This window comes from Corvus kubaryi, unplaced genomic scaffold (genome assembly GCF_017639235.1).
Source record: "Corvus kubaryi isolate FWS band 111438036 unplaced genomic scaffold, C.kubaryi_AGA036_p1.0 split3-73, whole genome shotgun sequence".
Lineage (NCBI taxonomy): Eukaryota > Metazoa > Chordata > Aves > Passeriformes > Corvidae > Corvus > Corvus kubaryi.
In genome coordinates, this window is record NW_024582091.1 from 19,743,036 (window position 1) to 19,765,938 (window position 22,903).

Sequence of the window (22,903 nt, forward strand, 5' to 3'; positions counted from 1 at the left end):
GCATTACTTTTATTTCTAACCACAAAGCCAAAGAAGGTGATGGAAGAAAATTGAATTCCAGGTTTCCTGAAACCATGCACATTGTCATCAATGTGTTAAGATATCTAGAATCTAGTTTTGGAGTTAAGCACCCAAAGTGTGCCAACTTAGATGTAATAAAGTTGCACTTGTGTGTCTAGACCTGCTGAAAGGTGTGTTAGTTCAGCATGACTGCTGAGATCTCATTAGCTATTTCCCTGTGCTATCACTCCTGCCCCAGGATCAGGACACTGGAGGCTCCAGGAAGGGGAGGAGGCCAGGAGATAGAAAAGCAGTGGCACTCCTGCGCATCCTTTGTTACTCCAACTGGGGCACCCTTGGCAGCTTCCAGATGTGCAAGTGAGCTGCAGAGCTGGGGGTTTCCTTGCCTTGTGACAAAGGGTTCCTTATACTCCTTTGATCACTTTGGACTCCCTCATGCCAGAGAGAAATGGAAGAAATTACAACAAATACACTTGTCAAAAAGATCTTAAGAAGCTTTACTGTGAAGTGGCTTCCAAGCTAGAGGTCTATGTGGGATAGTAATAACAGATCGAAAGATCACAGTCTCTGAAGTGAAAATCTGTGCTGAAGAGCTTTCAAAGTGCTCCTTTGGGTGGAGCCTTTTTTAACATTTGTCTGAAACTGTATAGGTCATAATTTTACAAGATTTGTCTGCTAGCAGTTGCAGGTGTTTCAGTTTGCTTGAGGTATTATTTAGTCAGTTTAAATAGTAAATTTATGTTTGTTTTAATCTTGGAGTGGGGAAGCTCTGACATTCCCAATTCATTAGGTATGTTTGAGATCTCAAAAGCAATTACAAATGTGGTTCTAAGTGTTTAAGTCACTTTTTGAAAGAAATAGCTTTCTGAGAACAATTAGTTAATTTTGAAAAATTAATGCAGGACTCATTTTTAAGCAGTGAGTCAATCTGAAGCCCATCATACGGGGATTACATCAAAGACAATAAAACTGACTGAGAGAGTGGGGGTTTTTCAGCCTGGAGAAGAGAAAGCTTCTGGAAGATCTTATAGCAGCCTTTCAGTATCTAAGAGGGCCTACAAGAAAGATGGAGAGGGACTTTTTGCAAGGGCATGTAGTCATAAGGACAGGGGGTAATTACTTTAAACTGAAAAAGAGTAGGTTTGGATCAGATATACAGAAGAAATTCTTAATTGTGAGGGAGGTGAGGCACTGGCAGAGGTTACCCCAGAGAAGTTGTGGATGCCCCGTTCCTGGCAGTGTTCAAGGCGAGGTCAGATGGAGCTTTGAGCATCCTGGTCTAATGGACACTATCCATGACAGGGGGTTGGAACTAGGTGATCTTTAAGATCCCTTCCAACCCAAACTATTCTGTGATTTTGGTTGGAAAATTTGAAGTCTGTGGTTTTGTAGTAACACAGCGTGTTGAAAGCATGCATATTTATAAACCAGCTAAGGAGAGCATACACTTTGAAGTACGTTTTTGTGTGTGACCAAAGATATTAATGACATACAAGTCCTGTATAGCTGTTGTAAAGATTATTATAGAAAATGATACATTTTTATGTGATTTGTTGGATTTGCCTATTAAATCCCTAGAAAATTATACCCTAACAATAGGGAAGAAAGGAATAGGAATCTTTTTACATTCAGGAACCATTTAGACTAATTTTCACAGAGCTGAATTGCATTTTTATAGAATTTTGTCAATTTTGTGCCTATTCCATTTTCTAACAATTTTTTACCAATGAAAGCTTGTAGATTCTTGTCTCTGTAGTGAGCTGCTATACTTCCAAAATATATTTCAGAGGGAAAAATAACAAGAGAGGAATAGCAATAAAAACAGTGTGTATCAGATGGTGAAAAATTGTCTTTTCCACTTATTAATTATGTACCAGCAACTTATTTTAGTGCTAAATGTGGCTATGTAAAGTTTCAATGCATTTGATGTCAACCTGAGCAATTCTAGATTTTGCGATGGTGGCTGCTGGAGGGAGGTCCTTTTCCACTTGCGTGTTCTCTGTCCTTGCCCTGTTTCAGAAAAGATAAATGCTATCATTAACCCTAATCTCCTTAAACTGAAATCAAATCACCGTTAAGAGCCCTAGTTAAACAGCTGTGTTTATGAAGAGACAAGCTTCTGTTCTTTGCAGCTTCAGAAAAGCCTATCAGATATAAAGCACCTAACAGTGTTGGTTCTACCATCACAAGAAATGATGGAGGATCCAAACTCGAGCATTTTGTGATGCACTTGAAAATGGATGGCGAGAAGTTTTTACCTGAGAGCTTCTTGCCATTTGATCCAGTTATTAAAGAGAGGCAGGTTTTAGCGACCCATGAAGCTACATTTTAGGAATGTTTATGATGAGATGATTTCCTTGTCACTTCTAACTCTCTGTGGCTGGACTTGTTTCAAAGGAAAGAATTGAGATTGTGTTTCTGGAAAAAGCGAGATTGAGCTTCTGGATGCCGTATTTTGCATTTAGTTTTATTGCTTTTCTTTGCTCTAGTTTTGTTGGCTTTGCTTTGTCACCCTCCACACTCCTTTTTGATGATCTTGTTAAAACAAAATTTGTCTTGATTGCAGAAGTAAAGCCTTTCCAGTGTGACCATTCCCAGCTCATTTATTTTGTGTGTGGACTCCCCAGTAAGACAGCCATGGCAGTGCACAGGAAAACAGAGTGGCTGTGAGAAGTGGGGTAGCTCTAAAATCTATTGCAACAGGAGCTACACACAAGATCATACAGCTTTTAAATACACACTTCTACATGTGGAGTGTCATTGAGAGGGGTTGCACTGGGCCTTGCTTGCCCCTTCTATCACAGTGGAAGAACCAGTTAGGTGCAAGAAGCACACTCATATATCTGTCTTGGTAGGGAAGCTCCAAATGACTACAGAGGAAACTCCTCCATAGTTTGAGGACCTGATCACACAAGGGCAGACTTCTCTTGAAGCACACTGTGGGACAATTTAGTCTTTGCTGATCCAAGGTTAAGAAAGAATGCAGTGCTTATTGCCTGTGTGGAGATGCACTTTTCAGCTGCAAAAATATTTCAAGTACTTTTGACAGATGATACTTAGGGAACTGTTTTGTCCTCAGTTTCAGATACCATATTACCACGCTTTGTTCTGTGGCATGAGCACCAATATTTCCACAGAATTTTTTGTAGGGAAATAAAGAGACTCAGTTGGACAGATTGAGGGGACAGAAGATTTTGATTAGGGCACCTAATTTTTCTCCGAGTTCCTATTTTGAGGAAGTGGTTAAAATGTAAACTTCTCTCAGGGAAGCCTGAGTTTTACTGCTTATAAATTGCTTTTAGATACTTGGAAGGAAAGCGCTGTCTAATTTTGAAGTTCAGATTCCCCAGGTGTAAAATGGCAAGCTTTCATGAGCTGTGGTAATTTACAACAGCTGAGAGTTTACCTTCTGTCTGTACCTTACTTCACTTTGAGCTCCAGTAGATGAGAAGTTCAGTTTTTCTATTATAGCAACTCAATTGCTTTATATGATTCCTTACCATATATAATGTTATATATTAATGTAGTTCAGGTAGCCTTTTGTAAAGCTATGATTTGTGATCACAGTTACTTTATTGTAAATCTAAAAAAATGGAATATCTTTATTGAGTTTAATCAATGTCTTCTAGGTAAATTTCTTACTCTCATTGCCAGTAAATATAAGAAATGGAGAAAGTGTGTAAAAGAAGTGAATACAATTCTGAAAGCATACATTCTATTCTTCACTGTTATTATAAAACTGGCAATTTTTTCTATGTGTTTCATAGGAAACACATACATAAAAAATATGAAATTACCACTGTCTTTCTCACAAACCTTTTTCATAAAATAATGTCCCTTTTGAGAAGGCCACTATAGTTATGTAGCACTAGGAAAGAAGGAAGCTTGCAGTAAAGCACTGAACTGGCAATGCAAGGGACTGTACTGGATTGATGGAGAGTTTGTCTTTGGATAAAGAATTCCTCTCTCACAAGGATGTTGTGCAGAAACAATTATTGAAAATTTCTGAGGCGGAAATACAGGTGTTAAAATTGTTACTCCTGGAGCTGTTCGATTATGAGTAAGAAATCTGTCAAAGATGTGTAGGTTGTGTTATCCTCCTTGCACCTATTGAAAGACTGTGCAGGACAATTTTTTTGTCTAACAGCAGTTGCTCATGGATGCTTTACAGCTTAAATGCTTTAAGAAGATAGATCTTATCAGCACTTGATAAAAATTGAGAAGTATTTTTAATACATTGTGATTCATTTTAATGTAATTGATTTTTATGAATGTTTGTTATTAATACAGCCGCATTATCTACCTCTTGCTTTGATTACAGCATAATATAATGAAATGCATCATTTTTGGTGCAAGAGACTTCCACCAATAACTCTGCTTGCTGCAGTGTTTTTGAGCTGAAAGATCAAAAATCAAATTTCTGCTTCTTGCAAAGTGGCTTACAGAATACAGGGCCCATGTTCTGAAACTTGCAGGTTGTTACCTTGCCATCACATAGATCCCAAACCGGCGAATCAGCCAACAGGTACAGCATTTCTTATCTAGAGCAAGAGTTCCCTGAGTAATACTCTGGACAAATCCACTGCAGCTTTTGCGGACCGTGATCAGAGGTCAGGAGGACATACTCTAACAAGTGCTTTCATTCTCCAGAGATAATGAAGCTTGGTGTTCTCTAATCTTCCTTTGGGGCCGTGTATTTCCTGAAGTCAACTCATTTGCAATTGGCTTCCCTCTTTATTGCCTGAGCCAATCCCTCAGTCCTCCAAGCCCTGTCCATCTGTGAAGCTGAGAGTCTGACTGCATCACAGTGAAAATGTTTGGGTCTGGAAGGATGCATATTTTTTCTTTCCTGCCAGCTATGATCTCAGTCTTCAGTTTGGGAATGCACTTCAGGGGCACCCATGTACACAATCCCAGTGCAACTGCTGAAGCAGAAGTCTGGCAATAGCGTGGGGTTGGCTGGGTGGGAGTTGCGGACAAACAGCAGAATGACGGGATCTTTGAATGTGTGCAGTGATGCCTTGTGGTGGGGAAATGTGAATGTGAGACACCTCTCTTTATGCAGAGAAACATTTGCTTTGGAGTTGTCTTCTGCTGCATCCAACAAAATGCGTGTTGGCAGCTTCCCAAACTCTTACTTCCCTTCTTCACTGGTTTGTGAGGAATGTTTTGGGTTCATTCCCAAGAGTTCACTATATGTATGTATATGTGTATATATATATATATATTTCATAAATGGTGTCTTTATACTTGGAAAAATTTGGGCGTTTCACCTTTCCTGCCGCTTCAAATATTAAACTCAGCTGTCAGCTGAGTGGAAGCATTGTGGGGAAGTACTTCTTGCCAAATCACTGGCAAACTGGGCAACTTTGGTCATGCTTCTTTTATCTAGGACTTGGAGCTAATAAATCTTAATTGGGCGGGCTTGATGTCTTCATACTCTCTGAGGGTAGTAAGATTTTCCTCACTATAAAAAGGACCAGAGAGCCTTTCAACCTCCTTACATCAACAGTAGACTTCAATAACTGTAAATATCATCTTGTGTGTCAGTAAGGATGTGCAAACCTGCTCACAGCTTCCTCTGCTGAGGGCAGTTCCACTTAGGTGAATGTTCTCCTACAGTCCCAAACTTTTAAGGAAGTAAAACTTCCATTGTGTAGTGTGAGAATCAATACAGGACATAAAATTTCTTAAAAGCCTTTGGTGTTTGGATCAAACTTTTCTATCCACTCCCCCTTCAGACAAATCTTAATCTTGGCTTCTAGACTGTTTTTTTTTGTTTTGGTATGCTGATGTGAACATTGGTATGAATTCTGTAATGTTTGACAAACTAGAGAGCATCTGATGATGACCAAGATCACAGAACAAAAGATTTACCACTCACTACGTGAGTGAAATATTTGCTTTTTTCAGAGGTACGATTCAATTAGATTTTTTTTGTTTGCCTCACCTTCCTTACAGCAGCCTTCTGAGAAGGAGAAGGCATATGGCTGGAGCAGGGCTGGTTTGGGAGAGAAAGTGAACCTAGCTGAGGAGGTGCAGGAAATTGGAATCTTTCATTCTTTCCAAATTTAAGCAGCCCCTACATTTTTTCCTTTTTTTTTCCCCCCTGTTCATTTGTGAGACACTCTCTATCAGTGCTGATGAGTAAGGTAAGAAAACCTAGTGGGATTGATTAATTTCCCATCCTTTAAAATGTGGGAATGAACAACCCAACCCACCAGAAAACTAAATATTGATGCTGTCAGTGGCATGATAATTGGTCTCTGCTTTCATCTCCAAACAAACCCTTGCTTGGATTCTATTATTCATTCAAAGAGGAAAAGGGTTATTAATGCAGTGTTCTTTAATTTATTTTTTTCTTTTGTGTGTGTGTGTGAGAGAGAACAGAAGAGCAATAATACAATAAATATATTGGCTAAGAGAAAACATTTGCAAGAGATCCCTGCCCATTTTTTTTAATCTTCTCTTATCATGAAGAATGTGAGCTGTGATAAATTGTTCTGCTAATCAAACAGCACTGAAAGGTTAGGTCATTGGAAGTCTTTAGTCATTTTGTGCTTTTCAAGAGTGAATTTGTTAAAATTATGCTGAATACCCACTTAAAGGCTGGGCTGAAAACCCTACCTGTGTTTTATAACTCTGCACTGTCAGAACCCATAATAAGTCAAACATTCTTTCAGAGGTACTCATAAGGGAGAAAAAACCCTGTAAATTTAAGAGTAATTTCAGATTGTAAATGAAAAAGAGAGGCACGACTGTTCATTTGCGCCAATCATGCCTTCCTTTCATCTGCTCTGATTAGGCCTGGTGCGGTTTCATCAAACTACTCCATCACTGAGCTGTCACTCCAGTCGTCTGTTGATTGAAAACAATCAGGGCTCTGATGGCACAATTATTCTGACCCTTTAACTAGAGGCTGCTGTGATAATGAAAGGTTGATTATGATAGTTTGTGCCTCTTTCAGTTTGCCAAGAAGGTTAATTTGGGCATCAGACGGATGTTTAATGGGCGCTTGCTGGCTACACTGAGGTAAATGAGAACGTGCAGTCTTCGATATTGCACGGATATAGTTTGGCTGTCAATCATTGTCATTTTGAGTTTGTGCCTCACACTCTGGAAATCACATTTTATTTTTTCCTTGGGATTTAATTTATTCTGTGCCCTGAGGAAGTTCTTTCACTCTGTGACCTTCACAGTAGCTTTCTCTGTCTTTTTTCGCTTCCCTCACATGGAGCCCAAAGGCATAATACATCCAGAGGAACGTTTTTCTTTCATTTTTCACATTAAAAAAAAAAAAGGAAAATTTAAAATCCCTGTTTATCAGCTCACCCTGAACAGAGCAAATGTTTTAATTCTGATTCTAGAATCCAAAAGTGCAAATGGAAGCACGCCTGCTTGCTAACGCAGCGCCACACCGGGAGCTGCTTACGTAGACACACATTTGTAAAACTGACAAACAGGTAATTTAAAAATGTCTCTGTGTAAAGAGGGTGGGGAATGGCACAGCTTTATTTTCACAGGCTTCATGCATATGCCTTAGCTTGGTGCCTTGTAAATGTGATCTTAGTCACTGTATTGCAACTTTTTGGGTTAGAAAGTCTCTCTTCAGGGTTCAGGGGCAAAAGGCATTTCATTGCTGATTCATAGATTATTAATATTTACTGTGTTCAGATTGAGAGAATCATATGCATAATTTTGTAGTTGTTTGGCTCAAGGTGCAAAAGAAATGCAAATACTTCATAATTTTGATTGTTCCACATGCAGCTCATTAGAGTCTTATTTTTATGCACATTTTAAATTCAAAATAAAAAGAAGAAAAAGATTTCTATCTTTAAAGCTCTCTTGCATCTAGGCTCAAGACGCTAATTCTCCATGATGTCCACAACTGTAAGATAGTACCTGATTGATAAAATTGCAGAGTGAGTCTGGAGGCTGTGCTGAGTGGTTACTAATGTCTAAAAATATTCATGTGTAACTCATGGCTTTGAAAAATTGTGTGCATACGGTTTTTTGTGTGGTGGGGTTTTTTTTCCTCAGCAACAATTCTTACATTTTTCTTCCTAAATAGGTGATACAGACCAATTTAGTTCATCCTACTTAAAATGCTTAAATGAATATCCTAAACCCCTGGGTTTTGTCCTTTATAGCCTCTAGAGAGAGAGGGGAGGACTAAGACCCTTTAGAGACCCAAATTCAGGCCCTTTGGAAATCCATCTTCATTTTAGATTAGGGGAAGTTCCTCTGTAGCCCTCAGTGGACTTTGTTTCAGAGCTTCAGTAAATGTCCTGGTTTACCCATGCATTCTGCTCCTGTACTTGAAATGTGAAGAGCCAGAGTGTTGCTGACAATTGCCACCTGAAATGTGGTTTTGAGACAGGAGGTCCCAGTCTGGAATACCTCAGGCTTGCTGAGTTAGATAAAATCCAACAAAAGACAAAATTATGTGCGAGTTTACAGCCAAAATATATATTTCTAGTGTTTCAAAGACCAAACAAGTAAATTTCAAGTTTTGCTTTTTGAAGTTCCCTTGGTGGTGCTTTAAGGTGATTGCTGTAGTAACTGTGTTTCTTGCACAACTCTTCTTGGCATCAAAAATCAATAGGATCAGTCTATAAGCACTGTCCAATATGCTAAGGATACAAAGATATTAATGTGATATTTTTCTTTTCTGGCCAAAAATTTTTGCTTCTGGTAAGGAACAGAAGAACTGTTCAGGTGAGATTTGTAGTTCTTTCCCTTCCCCTCATATAATATCATCATCAGATTGTCATGCACAAATTGGGTCATTTGTGTTGCACATATCAGATATCAGTCCAGGAAAATACATCTTTCCACAATTAAAATTTTGTTTTCTCTTAGAATGTTTACTAGGTTATTATAATTAGGATTTCCATTTGTTTTAATAAGACAGTGTGAATTCATTGCTTTAAAATCTTAGAAAATTTGTTTCTTTCTATTAGTTGTTGCTAAAATAAACAAAATGAAAAAAAAACAACACTTCAACCCTCTAATTTTTTCCACTGCTGTCACTTTTGGACTTCATCTCATTTACTAGACACCTTGGATGATATAAAGTAGCATATTTGCTACTGGTCCACTGGGCTACAACATGAATGCATCAACTAAGGAGCAGACCAAGATGACTTTTAATAGAGTTCCTGTGGCCCCTCACACAGAGCCCAGGCTTAGAAAAGTTTTTTCTTTCTTGGAGCTCTGTCAACAGAAACTTTCCCTGCTGCTGGCTTTGTGACTTAGAGTAGTTTCTAAGTGAACCTGAGTCTAATAAATATGAGTATGTCAAGCTTTTTGCACTCATGAAGTAGCTTGGCTTTTCTGATTAGAAAACTTGGTGTGATGTCAAGTGAAGGTTTGGCACGTTTCCCAGCAGAGTGGCTGGAGAAGGATTGCAGGGGATGCTGAACAGGCAAGGCACAGGCGTGATGGGCTCTCTTGCTCCCTGGGATAGCTGGCAGCCCAAAGGACCAGGTAACTACTTCTTGCAGGGTTATCTTCAACAGGAGTGAAATTCCTAGTTCAGCTTTAACCTCCTCTGCCTCTGTGGCCTCTCCGGCTGCGGGATGTGCATGGTGTGTACACCATTAACAGCAGGGAGGGAAGAACTGCGCTCCAAGCCTGTGTGACTTGGACTGTTGAAGCACTGTGCTGGAAGCAGAAGCAGGTGTTGGAAACACAATGAAATCGCTATCCAACATGCAGATGTACTTTGATGTGTGCTCCAACTGTGCCACAACATATTTTTCCATCTCTTTTCTGCTGTTTTGAGAATGAACTCCATTGCTAAATCACATTATGTGACCTTGGAGAAGAAAGATCCTTTGGGTTAAGGCATTAGAATAAGAGAATTTATCTGGTTTGAAAATCCTGTCCTTCTGAGGGTCTACTTTTGTCATTTACTTAGTTTAGAAGATGAATATGGCAAAATATATTATTTATTAAAGTTGATATAGGCACTAGGCTGTAGCTTCCTTTACTCACACACTCATACATTAAAATTAATAGAAAAGAAGCTTCTAGCAGTTTAAACAGAATTTGCCTATATGGCAGTAGGAGTAGGAGTCTTTCCTTATTTTTGTAAATTATTTAGCACTGATACAAATATTTTAAACCCCAAAATTGTGGATGCTCTTTTTTCTTTTTTGCTTGCTTGTTAGCATTTTAAACACAGCTGTGATTTCAAGTGCTACTGGTATTTCCTTAGAGAAGCCAGAATGTCTTTTCTTGCAGCATCATAAAGTGTATAATGGCTTTGAGTTTATTTTGCCAATACTGATTATAGTTGCTAATTGTTACTGCCAGAGAGGCAAAAACATAGACACTATAGTCAGTGTATAGATGGGGTGGATTTTGGGATTTTTATGTAGGCACCAGGTTTTTCGGTCTAGATTAAACAAAACCTGAATAAAGGTGTTGGAAATCATGTTGATAGATATACAGATGTTTGCTGGTCTTGTACATGGAAGTTTCTGTCTGCCATATGTTGGTGAGAGTTATATTTGCCTCCTTTGCACTGGAGGAAAGTTAGAACTGTGTTAACGTCCATCAGTGGCTACTTCTACTATAACTGAAAGACTTGTTTGAGAATTCAGTTTTCTTTCTTTTGAACTTTTTCAGCCTTCCAATAGCTGCCAAACCATCCAGTGACTAGAGTATCTGTTCACCCACACCCAATTTTCTTCCATGCCTTCATAGTGTGAGACACCATGTTCTGCTAGAGAACATGGTTTAACAATGTGCTGCAAAACCAATGTAGAAATCTAAGGCTCAGTTTGTGAGTGTTCCTGAAACCAGATGACCTGTTCCACAGCCTCATGTCACAATTTAGGAGTTGGTCCTGTATTCTGTAAATAGGCATATAGATACCTACATTTGTAGGTTAAATTCCTAGCACTTACTTTTAAGTAGTGACCCAAAATGAATTTTAAAATGGAGTAACAGTTATTGTCACAAATAGCAAGACAAGGAGATAAAAACATTATAGCTTTTAGCTCTTACGGCCTTTTTTCTGCCTTGGGGTGTCACAGACTAGGTGTGGGTCATGTGGAGCACTGTAGTCAAATTGTGTTCAAACAGTAGCATGAGTTGATTTGGAGAGGAGCTTCTAAACAAATTGTGATTCACAGACCTCAGTTGCTTCCCCAAGACTCAGTGAAGCTTCTCTCTGCATTCTGTCAAATGCCTACAGACCATCCAGGTGGTATGCAGGGTTCTTAGTCCTGCTTTCTAAACTCATACAGTAAAATGCTCTCTTCCACTGCAAGTTGACCTCAGACATGGAGTCTCGTAAGAGCCAGTAGCAAACTACACAAGAGACAGCCTGGGATTCACCTTGTCCCCCCATTGCTGTTGCAGCTGCTTGTCAGAGGGGAAAGGTGGAAGTAACGTAGGCCAAAGGTACCTTGAGGTGCAGCATGTAGAGAATCCCAAGCAGGTTGCAATCAGCTTAATTTGGAAAGATTCAAAGGTTTACATAAAAAAGATTCAGGACAGATGAGTGGGGATAAAACAGTGTGGAATGGGTAGAGAAGATTTTAGTTCAAGACCCAGAATACACTGTACATCTCATGAGTGCCAACAGAGTCTTTGTATCATTTCGCAGCTATCACTGTAGTGGTTTAGAAATTCTGTGACTTTAGAGAAAAGTTAAACATTATTGGTTTCAGTGAAACATTTTTTTACAACTCCAGTACTATTCTCAGTACAGACCTAACTCAGTATGAACCAAGCTGCATATGCCAAACTTCCTACAGTAGAGAAAATGTATTGTAATGGAGATGTCCATGTCTTCTGTGCAGATTATCACCCATCCCATATCCAGAAATGAATGCAGGTACCATGTCTTTGACGTTATGAATGTATGTGTTGTTGCTTGTGTGTTTATACAGTATTTATTGGGGGACCAAGAGGAGGACAATAAAGGAAAGCAGATGGATGAAGTTCTAAGATATTAATAAGGCATTAATATTAATCTTCCTCTAAAAGTCTTGTGGTTACCAAGTCCTAGTTTACATTAGTCCCTGTCTTTTACAGAGTCTATAATGTCTGTCACTGTAGCCCAAGTGATACCTCTGTGATGCCATTAGAGATGTGAGCAAGGGCATGAATTTATAGTTCCAAAAGTAACCAGTCTGTTGGATGCAAGTGCTAACAGATAAGAACTAAGTTTTGGTAAATTCTTCTATCTCAATATAGCAACCCACAAATCATTCAGTTGCTATATATGCTGAAGATAGCCTGAATTTCTCTTCAATTTCAAGTGTCTGAATGATGAGTGCTAAGTGCCTTTCAGGAATCATTCACGTGGCCAAAGACACGGAATAGGAAGTTGCCTAATAAAACTCAGTAGGAGACACCTGACACATGGGTTTGATGGACTTAGAACACCTGGCTGTAAAGCTCAATGACTTCAAGTCCATGAACATTTTCAAATGTATTTGATTAATGCCTTTTTACTAGCAATTTGAAATACATATAGCTAATGCGTGTATTTGAAACTCAATATAGCATTTAACTGACTGAACTACTGTTGCATTTTTGATGCCCTTCATTGATTCTTTGTTTCACAGGGGATCACAAGGAAGAAAATGTGTTTCAAATTAATCTTAACAAGAAGGTGGTTTTGGTTTGTCATCTTCCCTCTCTGACAGAATACAGAAGCAGTAATAAATTTAATATATCTTATATGAAAGCTATGAATAAGAGAATAATTTTCAGCCCCTTTATGTGACATTCCCAAAAATGGTACAGGGCAGTAAGATTTAACTGAAAATTTTTTTATCACGCAGCTGGTTGAAAACACCCATACCACAAGTTCTGTGTCAAAATAATTTGAAGTATCCAGTAGAGTTTGTCCTTATCAAGAACTAGTCAATGTCTTTGAAAATGACTTGGATGAAAGAATAATAAGGGATTTATGTTTATAGAAAATCAGAAGGCGAAATGGTTTTCAAGCAGTTTTGAAAATACAATTAGGATTGAGAACATTCTTGACTGAAGCAGTGGCAGTGACCTAAAGTAACAGTAGAGAGTTTGGTAATGACAGAGAAAGCATGACATGCTGTGAAATTTCTGGAGAAAAAAAAAGAAAAAAAAAAAAAAGTGGGAATAGTACTCAGTCATAAACTTCAACATGGATCAGCAACATCGTAGTACAATGACAGTCTTACATGGTGATGTGCAAGCGAGAATGGCATAGATTATCCCAATCAAAGAGATTCTTCCAACCTATTCACTACAGCTAAAGCTATAAGAAGGTTATATACAGTTTTCAAAAGCAAACATTAAGGATTTAAATACCTGCGGGATTTAATATCCTAACCCAATCCTAATCCTAACCCTAAATCTAACTAACCCTAAAACTAACTTTAAACCTAACCCTAAGTAACCCTACCTAACTAACCCTAACCCTAATTAACTAACCCTACCCCTAACTAACCCTAACTAACTAAACCTAACCCTAATTAATGCTGACCCTAAGTAACCCTAACAAAATAACCCAAAAGCTAACAAACTAACCCTAACCTTAACAGTAACTAACCCTAATAAACCCTAACCCAAACCTGCTGACCCTAACTCTAATTAACTAACTCCAACACTAACCCTAACTAACTAGCCCTAACCCTAACTAACCCTAAGTAACTAACCCTAACTAACCCTAAGTAACTGACCCTAAGCCCAAATCCAACTAACCCTAACTAACTAACCCTAACCCTAAGTAACACTAACTAACTAACCCTAATTAAGGATTTCAGTAACAAAGAACTGTGAGCCAAGCAACGGGGATTTAGAAAATACGACCCAAGATGCATTGAAATACCTTTTTTCATTTACTGAAGAGGACTCTCACACCAATATTAAAATGCATCTGAGGTGGAGAAGAAAAAGAAGGTAACAAAATGCTTTTCATCCTGTATGGATGAATCACTTTCAAGGGTTGCTCTGGAAGATAAACCCAAAGGTGGAAAATGGGATGATGAGTTTAAGGGTTTAGAGCTTTTGCATGTGTAAGAGGAATATTTGTCTGAGAGATACCAGAGTATGGGAATGGTTTTCCTGAGGAAGTTTTGGTATCTTCATTACTGGATGTTTTCAAGCATAACTTATACAACAATTCTTCAAATGGTTTAGGCCCTTCTTAGCCTCTTTTTAGGACCAGTTGGGTTCAGTAAGCTTTATGTAATTTGAAAGCTATGTTTAATTTTCAATGTTGGTACTAGTTTCAATTGCTGAACAGTTTTAGAGTTTTCCTTGTTGCTTTCTGTCTGCCCCAAACTAGCAGAGACTCTTCTGTGCTTCTCTCTTCTCTGACTTAATTTTTTTGTCCCCTTACACCTTTCTCTCCTTTATGAATAAAATAAATGAGGAAGAAAAAAATATTGAAGGATTCAGTATGTACTGTGTTATATTTCTTCGATATTTTGTCATAAACAGGATGAAATATGAAGGGCAGAAAAGGCTTTTTTTTCTTATCTTCTGATATTAGTCTTCTTTCTAGTCTATCAGTGATCCCATAGCCCCTAACTTTTTATTATTTTTCCAGCAGCTTGGTTCAGGGATAGTATGGTCTCCAGCAACACTAACAGGTTGTACAATGAGAGTATTGCATAGCAGCTGACAATGCTGTGGAAATTGTTTAGGGGAACTGGTGCAATACAATGCTTTTGTAGATACACTGTAGGTAGAGTCTTAATAGGTATCTTTTTATGTGGACTAATAGGCTTTCACAGCTGCTTTTTAGGTGGATAGATAGATACCATGACTGAGGCAAGTATATATCTGCTCTTGGAATGCAAGCAAATTTCAAGAGACCAAATTTTGACAGAACTGTACGCAAATAACGCATGTCTTGTTTTTCCCTTCCTACCCCCCATTTTTAGCTGGCCGTGAGGTGGCTGGAACACAACTGCCGCTACCAGTACCTGGATGAACTTCTCCAGTACGTCCGCTTTGGCCTTATGGATGTGGATACACTGCATACTGTAGCTCTTACTCATCCTCTCGTCCAAGCCAGTGAAACTGCGACAGCGCTCATTAATGAGGCCTTGGCTTACCACCAGAGCGTCTATGCACAGCCAGTTTGGCAAACGGCAAGGACAAAGCCTCGCTTCCAGTCAGACACTCTTTACATTATTGGGGGCAAAAAACGAGAAGTCTGTAAGGTGAAGGAATTGCGATACTTCAATCCGGTAGACCAAGAGAACGTTCATATTGCAGGGATTGCTAACTGGAGCGAGCTGGCGCCTATGCCTGTGGGGAGGAGCCACCACTGTGTTGCTGTCATGGGAGACTTTCTTTTTGTAGCTGGTGGAGAGGCAGAGCACTCCACGGGGCGCACGTGCGCCGTGAGAACTGTCTGTCGATATGACCCCCGCACTAACTCCTGGGCGGAGATAGCTCCGATGAAGAACTGCCGGGAACACTTTGTGCTGGGAGCCGTGGACGAGTACCTCTATGCCGTAGGGGGCAGGAATGAATTGCGTCAAGTGTTGCCTACAGTTGAACGCTACTGCCCCAAGAAGAACAAGTGGACCTTTGTTCAGTCCTTTGATCGGTCGCTCTCATGCCATGCGGGATATGTGGTGGATGGTCTTCTTTGGATATCAGGTAGAAAACGTTTCACACAGTTTGAGGTACTAACAAAACACCAAAATACTGTCTTGAATTAAAGTAATAAATCTTCTTTGGTTTATATGTCATGATAACTTTTCTCTTAGGAGAGGACAAAGAACTGAAGCCTCATTAGAAGTATAGGAGCATAATGTACCTTATACATACACTCTTGGTGTTTCAGAGCTGCTGCTATCATATGTGCTATCTCCAGTTGCCATTCATAAATCACAGTGAACTGGAATGATAATGCACTTTTGGACAAATTTCCAACGATAAATTCTGTGTGCTTCCTAAAAACAAACAAAAGAAGACATTTTTTCTGTAATATGATCTGGTTCTTTTGACAGTAACAGGACCCAAGGGAATGGCCTGAAGTTGTGTCAGGGGAGGTTTAGGCTGGATATCAGGAACAGGTTCTTCACCCACAGGTTGATTGGGCACTGGAACAGGCTCCCTAGGGAAGTGGTCACAACACTAGCCTGACAGAGTTCAAGAAGCGTTTGGACAATGCTTTTAGGCACATGGTGCGATTCCTGAGCCTGTACGGGGCCTGGAGTTGGACTTTGATGATCCTTGTGGGTCCCTTCCAACTCAGAATATTGTATAATTCTATGATTCACTTATTCCTTATGATGAAACGGAAAATTAGGTGCTTGTTAGCTTGTGTTGTTCCAGGGCTTGAAGGCAGGTGTATGATTTGCTCCCACTTGCTCTTCAGGATATTGTAACAGGCCAAGATGACTTTTTTTTAAAATCATCCATGGCTCTGTCCATAACAAGTGCACAAGACGGTCTGGATGTAATCATAGCTTTATGGCACAGATAGATAAATGTATAGACCCTATAATCCTAAAATAACTTATCATTTGCAACTGAGTCTTTAGTTGTTATGTTCCATTGATGGGGGTGGGAGGACTTAGTTTCCTCCATGTTTGTAGTGACTTTTCTGGTATTAGTTATTTTAGAATACAGTCAATGCTGTCTCCAGAAGATTTGACAGAAAAATATTCCCCCTTTACTAAGAAGTATGCCACGGAAGGTTATATAGTTATAATATTTATTAAGGAAGCTAATGAGTAAATGGGGCCAGCCCTTGAGGTAAATGTTCAGTGATTGGCATCTTCACCGTAGGTACCCTCTGGAGATTTTAATATGGTCTGGAATGCCTCTGGTGAAAAGATGGAATATGAATGGAAGATGAACTTAGCTTCTTAGGCCTTCGCTGTGCTTCTCAAAGTGTGTTGTTTAGGTTAGTGGATGTACCTTCCTGTCCCTATGGATTGAGTGCCTCATGGGAATGGATTCCCAAACACTGGCAGGGGAATTAGCAAGTATCTATTTTAATACATATACACTAAAGTAATGAATGATGACTTTGGAATTAAAAGCAGGACAGAACACAGAAAATCACCAAGATCCCTGGCAGGTTCTTTGGGTCGCTTTCTTTAGTGACCGTCATTTAAGGAGTCTTCTAGAGTTTGTGTTGTGTGAATCCTTATCTGAGACCCAGTTACAGTACAGGAACAGGATTTCTGCTTTAGGCTACCAGCTGGGTGTATTCAGAGCATTATCCTGTTTATTCACTACCATTCCTGTTTTATTAGTGGAGAGGGATGTGTGTCTGTGGTGGGAACTTCAAATACATGGATGTTACTACTACTGTGCCTTGATTGCTGGGTTTTTTTCCTGTTTTGTGGTTTACATTTGTCAGTATTTATGAAGAATAGGACTTTTTAGAAAATGGTGTTAAGCATTCTCATATAAAATCATTGAATATGCACTAGAAATCCATCAGTGTGGTCTTTCCACCAGTAAATGAAAAAAGTAATAGTTTTTGTCTTAATTTCATTTAAAAAACCTCAAACCAACAAAGCAGAACAATCAAAACTCAAGAAAGTATTTGATAGCAATTTTTAAGTCAAACATGGGTCTGGTTGAAGATTAAATTTAATCTTTCCAGATTTTCTAGGAAAAGGGAAATTATGCTGAGGATTAATTCATGTGCTTAGTTATGTAGGTGAAATGCATGCATGCCTGTGTGTTTTAAATTCCACTTGTGTTTATAAAATGATGCAGTGTGATATTGTGTTCAAGGATATGCCTCTAATAGAGCTGTAGAATCAAGGGAAGAGATAAATGGAAGCCTACTGGACGAATTCTTTAAAACTGGGCAAAACAACAAAAAATATTTTATCAGTATTGTTCCATTTATACTTGAAAATACTACCAACAGTGGAATAAAGTAGACAGGGATTTTCAGTTGTATTTTGATAGGTTCCAATAAAATGCTTAGAAGTTTTGAGTTGCTCAGTTCTGACAGGTTATTATGAAGGACAAGAACATACTTACTACACTACACTTCAGTAGGTATCGATCTGAATTTTGTACTCTCATACTGAAACCTGGCTGTTTATCGAATAGAGTTATTTTAAAAAGAAAAGTAGATGGAGATGTAATAAGTATAGCTAGCTTTCTATTATTAATTAATTGCTTAGGACTAGAATGTAGCTCATGGTACATGTACGTTCAGGGGCAGGAGAACAGTAGAGAGAGATGTTTTATTGTACCATAGTCACTGCTGGAAAATCCACTGTTCATCACTGAATATAAGATGTTAGCATAAAAGTAATTAGTAATGCAGGAGGGAACCTAATTTTGAAGTATGTGGCCTAAAATTAAGTAATTAAAAAATTAGTCTGAGTTAGAAATGTTTCTGAGTTGTATCCCTGCTGCTTTTTCTGGGAAATACAGGTCATCAGCAAAGAGCTCTCAAAGTCAGTCTGCTACTACCAGCTGGCAAGGGAACCATGGAAATGTGCCCAGGTTTTTAGTGAGGGAATAAATTAAATAGTGATAATTTAAGTTTCTAGCCCTTCTATTTGTGGAGAGAGTCATCAAAGCTTGATCTGCACACTGACCATTTACTTACTCAGTGCTTCTGCTACAGCCCCATGCCCTCTTAAAGGCTTTGCTGATCAAAAGCTGACTAGACTTAAGGGATTTCTATTATTATTGGGATTAATTTTCAGCTTTGCTTTGCTGCTCCTTTGGGACAAATATGACAAGGATTCAAAAATAATAGAGAATAAAATCATGGCAAAGGCAGCAGGAAAGGAAAATGGACAAAACAAAACACTGTACGAGTGTACACAATGGCAATAGGAAGTGGGTGGCTGGTGTTCAGGTGACAGAGGGACTCCTAAGCTGCTACCACCTCTTTAGGGTTTTTAACCTGACAGAAGCAGATTAAAAGAGGGAGGCTTTTGCACACTGGAAATAATCAGACCCTCTGCTTAGCACAAGTGGGTTCAGCCCTTGAGTTTTCTGTGCTCCATTTTTTATATTCATGTCATTATTTATTGTTTTTCCCCCACACTCTTCATTTTATTTTCTTATTTAAAAAAAATACATGAGAGTTTATTAAAAAAATATTCTGGTTTTGACTGGGATAGAGTTAATTTTCCTTATAGCAGCTAGTCTGGGCTATGTTTTGGATTTGTGCTGGAAACAGTCCTGGTAACACAGGGATGTTTTTGTAATTGCTGAGCGGTGCTTCTACAGAGTGAAGGTGTTTTTTACTTCTCACCCCACCCCACCAGCGAGGAGGCTGGGGATGGGCAAGAATTTAGGAGGGGACACACCCAGGACAGCTGATCCCCACTGACCAAAGGGGTATTCCAGACCATATGGTGTTATGCTCAGCATATAAATGTGGGGAAAGAAGGAGGAAATGGGGGATATTCATAGTGCTGACATTTGACTTCCCAAATCATGATTATGCTTGATGGATCCCTGCTCTTCTGGAGATGGCTGAACACCTGCCTGCTCATAGGAAGCAGTGAATTAATTCCATGTTTTGCTTTGCTTGTGTGCGTGGCTTTTGCTTTGCCTGTTAAACTCCCTTTATCCCAACCCACGAATTTTCTCAGTTTTACTTTCCAATTCTCTCCCCGTCTCATGGTGGGGGAGTGAATGAGTGGCTGTGTGAGGCTGAGTTGCTGACTGGGGTTAAACCACAACAAATAAGTTCTCTGTACTGCCATTGCATGGGGCAGGTGGTTTGGAAATTTTATAAAATGGTGATTCTTCTAGGCCCCAGTTAACATCTGATGCCATGACCAATTTCACAAATGAATTCATGCCCCAATGCTTGAAAAGTGAAGTATTTCAGTGAAAGAAAAACAAAGTACACTAAACACTTTGGAGTTCAACATTACTAACAGTCATTACCTATAAAAGCGGGGAAATATTTTCCATAAGAGCAAGGACTTGAACCATGCCCATTTCCCTGCATCCTCTGTGGAGCACACATGCAAATCCAGAGACCTCCTTTTCTATACATGTTAACCTTCCTCCACCGGTATAGGTGTAGTGCCCCTGGGGACAGCGAGGGGCAGGGAACCTCTGCCAGGCACTCCAACTCTGGGCCATTCCTGCAGCTGCATCCTGGGATAATGACACTTCCCCTTGCCTTTGGTGCTCAAGAGATTAGCACATGAAAAGTCTTGTTTAAAACAAAGTGTTACACTGGTGTTTTGCAGAGGCCTGAGTTGCCTGACCTTAAGTGTGCCAGCTAAAATAACATCTTGACATGCACATAGAAACTCAGCTTGTTGGAAGGGGGTAAACAAGCCAACCCTGTACAGTTGCTTTGTATTTAATATAGGAGGTTTTTTTTTTCAAAATTCAAGATTCTTTTTGGTTTTTTAACTGTTGTTTTTTCCCTAATGGTGGAGATTTTTGACTAAGGAAATGATGCTGATAACATAGTTTGAAGAATTATGCTGAGTTTGCAAGTGATTTGGGATGAAAAGTATGACCTTACTATCAGTATGCTGTTGTGAAGTAAAGATTTTTTTTCTCAGTAAATGTCTATAAAATGCTTTTATGAAAAATAGATCTGGAATAATAGGAGTTTACAGAATCTAACCAAATAAGTTTTACAGTGTGGCTGGCACAGGATTTACTGGGAGTGGGAGGTTAACAAGTACATAAAATTGCCTTAGCGGCCCAATCTTAATCTGTATATGTTCCATATATATATACAGACTTCATTTTTACTGTATTCAAATGAATGATCTCACACCTTTCAGTGGCGGACATTATTGGCTTGATGGCATTGATTCTCCTTAGACTGAATGTAAACATCCAGCTTTAATGATTTAAACCAACCTAGGGCTTGTGCCCCTCTTGTTTGTGGCTCGATTGCATCTGGAGTCGAAGAGCAGTAATCAGAGCTGATGCTGGCCTCTTCCAGGGAACTCCTTACCTTGGGAGAATATGCTCCAGCTCAGCTGTCCTCACTGCACCTGGGCTGGCTGCAGTCAGAGGCAGTGGGTTTGCACATTGAGGAAGGATTATCTTGTGTTTGACACACAGACACCTAAGAGAGGAGAGATTTCTGTTTTAAAATAGCAGAGCACCTTAGGGTAGATGTCATGGGTTGCTATATATTCCCAGGATTTGCTGGAAGGAGCACACATGGGAGCTCTTTGCCAACGTGTAGTTTTACACATCTCCCCGTGAACTCGGATTCCCGCACACAGCCTAGCGCTTGGGGACTGCAGAGAGAGTTGTGATATTTTCTGGGGGATTTGGATTGGATTCGATTTCTCAAGTCATATGGGGACCTTGCTAGGACACGTTATAAATATCGCTTATAAACTGTCATTTAGGAAAATGTTGAATCTACTGCCTCCTACCCTTCTCTTTTTAGAAGTGTGTGTTTTGAAGGTGTTTCTCCATGCAGTTTGTGGAGTGTCTGGGGGGACTATAACAACGCAGAATGTTTCCCAAGTGTGGGAAGGGGATGGACAAGGTGTGTTTTGGAATCCTCTAGCAATTTCCCCATGTAGAGGGGCACTGTTGCATGAGCTGGGAATTTACAGGCCTTGGAGGGCTTTAAAAAGCAACATTTACAGCCTACAAGAGAGCAAGGGACAGTAACTGTGGCAGTGTAAAAACATTGTAAGCCCATAGGTTGGAGGATGGCCTTTCCATGAGGGTGTGCTCCTGTCTGTAAGTCTTGTCCTGAGGGTGCTCCTTGCCTCCCAGGCAGTGGAATCCTCAAAGCAAGCTGCTCATGTTAAAGTGGTGTAATCATGACTCTGTTTATAAAAACAGCAAATGCTGACCAAACTGTACATTTGCTGTAATTTAACCAGCCAGACATTTTTTTTCCTCTAACTGTTGGGTTACTACCACATTAGCTGTTATTGCTTGACATCAAATTTAATAGCATAGTTTGTGTTTTTAAATACTTTCTCTCGTTATGATGTCTCTCTATCCTCTCCTTTCCTCATAGAAAACACAGCAGAGAAGTTTAAGAAATTCTCTCAAAATCACCCCATTTCTTTTCTAAGAAAGTATGTATTATTTTTGGTACCATTTAAACTCTTTTTTTCCCTTCTTTTCTTATTTTTAAGAGACATATTGCTGCTCTTTTGCCCTTTCCCAGCTGTCTGGAGTATTTTTAAAAAAAATAGTTCAAGGGGACATTGCAGACTTGTTAAAGCTGAATTTTGGCAGAAAATTTTAAACTTTTGCTATAGCACTTCAAAGTTAGAAGGAACTAGAGTTTGAAAATTGATGCAGATATAAGATGGCATATTTAATGACAGATGTATCTATAGAAACCTGTTAAGATGCAGATTATCCCCCTGGGGAGGGGAGATCAAAACTGCCAATCTATAAAATATACTTGTTAGGGGAAGGCATGGAATCTATCTCTGCGAGCACTTTGATTGCAGGGGACAGTGTAGCAGCATGTGGCATCATAACCTAAGAGGAGACAAATCAGCTTGATGACTTTCAAAGCCAAGAATACTGCTGGAGGCAAGGGTACTCCAGTCTAGAAGAAATTAAAACATATAGAGACTGTTATTAATTCCAGATCTATTTTTGTGTAGTCAAATCTGTATGCAAATCCTTAGCATCTCATTTTGGCAGATTAATCTAAAAGTGAAGAGCAGTATGTGAAGGGAATGTAATGATAAAACACCAGAGATGAGCAATATTGCAGGGGAAAAGATGTAAGCTGTGTACTTGGTGTGAGTGGCTCTTTGTGAAGAGAAGCAAATAATTTTGCTTATTTGCTTATTTTATTATTTTATGAGGAAACAACACTCTTCTTTCTCTTCTTCCTTCACATCTTTCCCCCCAAATTAAGGTGTCCTTTCAGAATGGAAATGTATGACCCAGCACTGTGTTTTGAATGTGTCTCCTGTAGTTTAACATTCTGGAGCTAATAATC

At 39.3% G+C, this 22,903-nt stretch overlaps 1 protein-coding gene across 7 annotated transcripts in view; it reads left to right on the plus strand.

Moving 5' to 3' along the window:
• Positions 1-22,903, plus strand: part of KLHL32 (kelch like family member 32) — a 122,536-nt gene that overhangs the window by 89,358 nt on the left and 10,275 nt on the right. For 5 of the 7 annotated variants that reach the window (XM_042016604.1, XM_042016602.1, XM_042016607.1 and 2 more), the window contains one exon: positions 14,919-15,645. In XM_042016604.1, the coding sequence (XP_041872538.1) occupies positions 14,919-15,645 (727 nt within the window). Of the gene's footprint in view, positions 1-14,918; positions 15,672-22,903 lie in introns of those variants that run through there. The other 2 variants (XR_006014122.1, XM_042016609.1) reach the window with 2 other exon arrangements.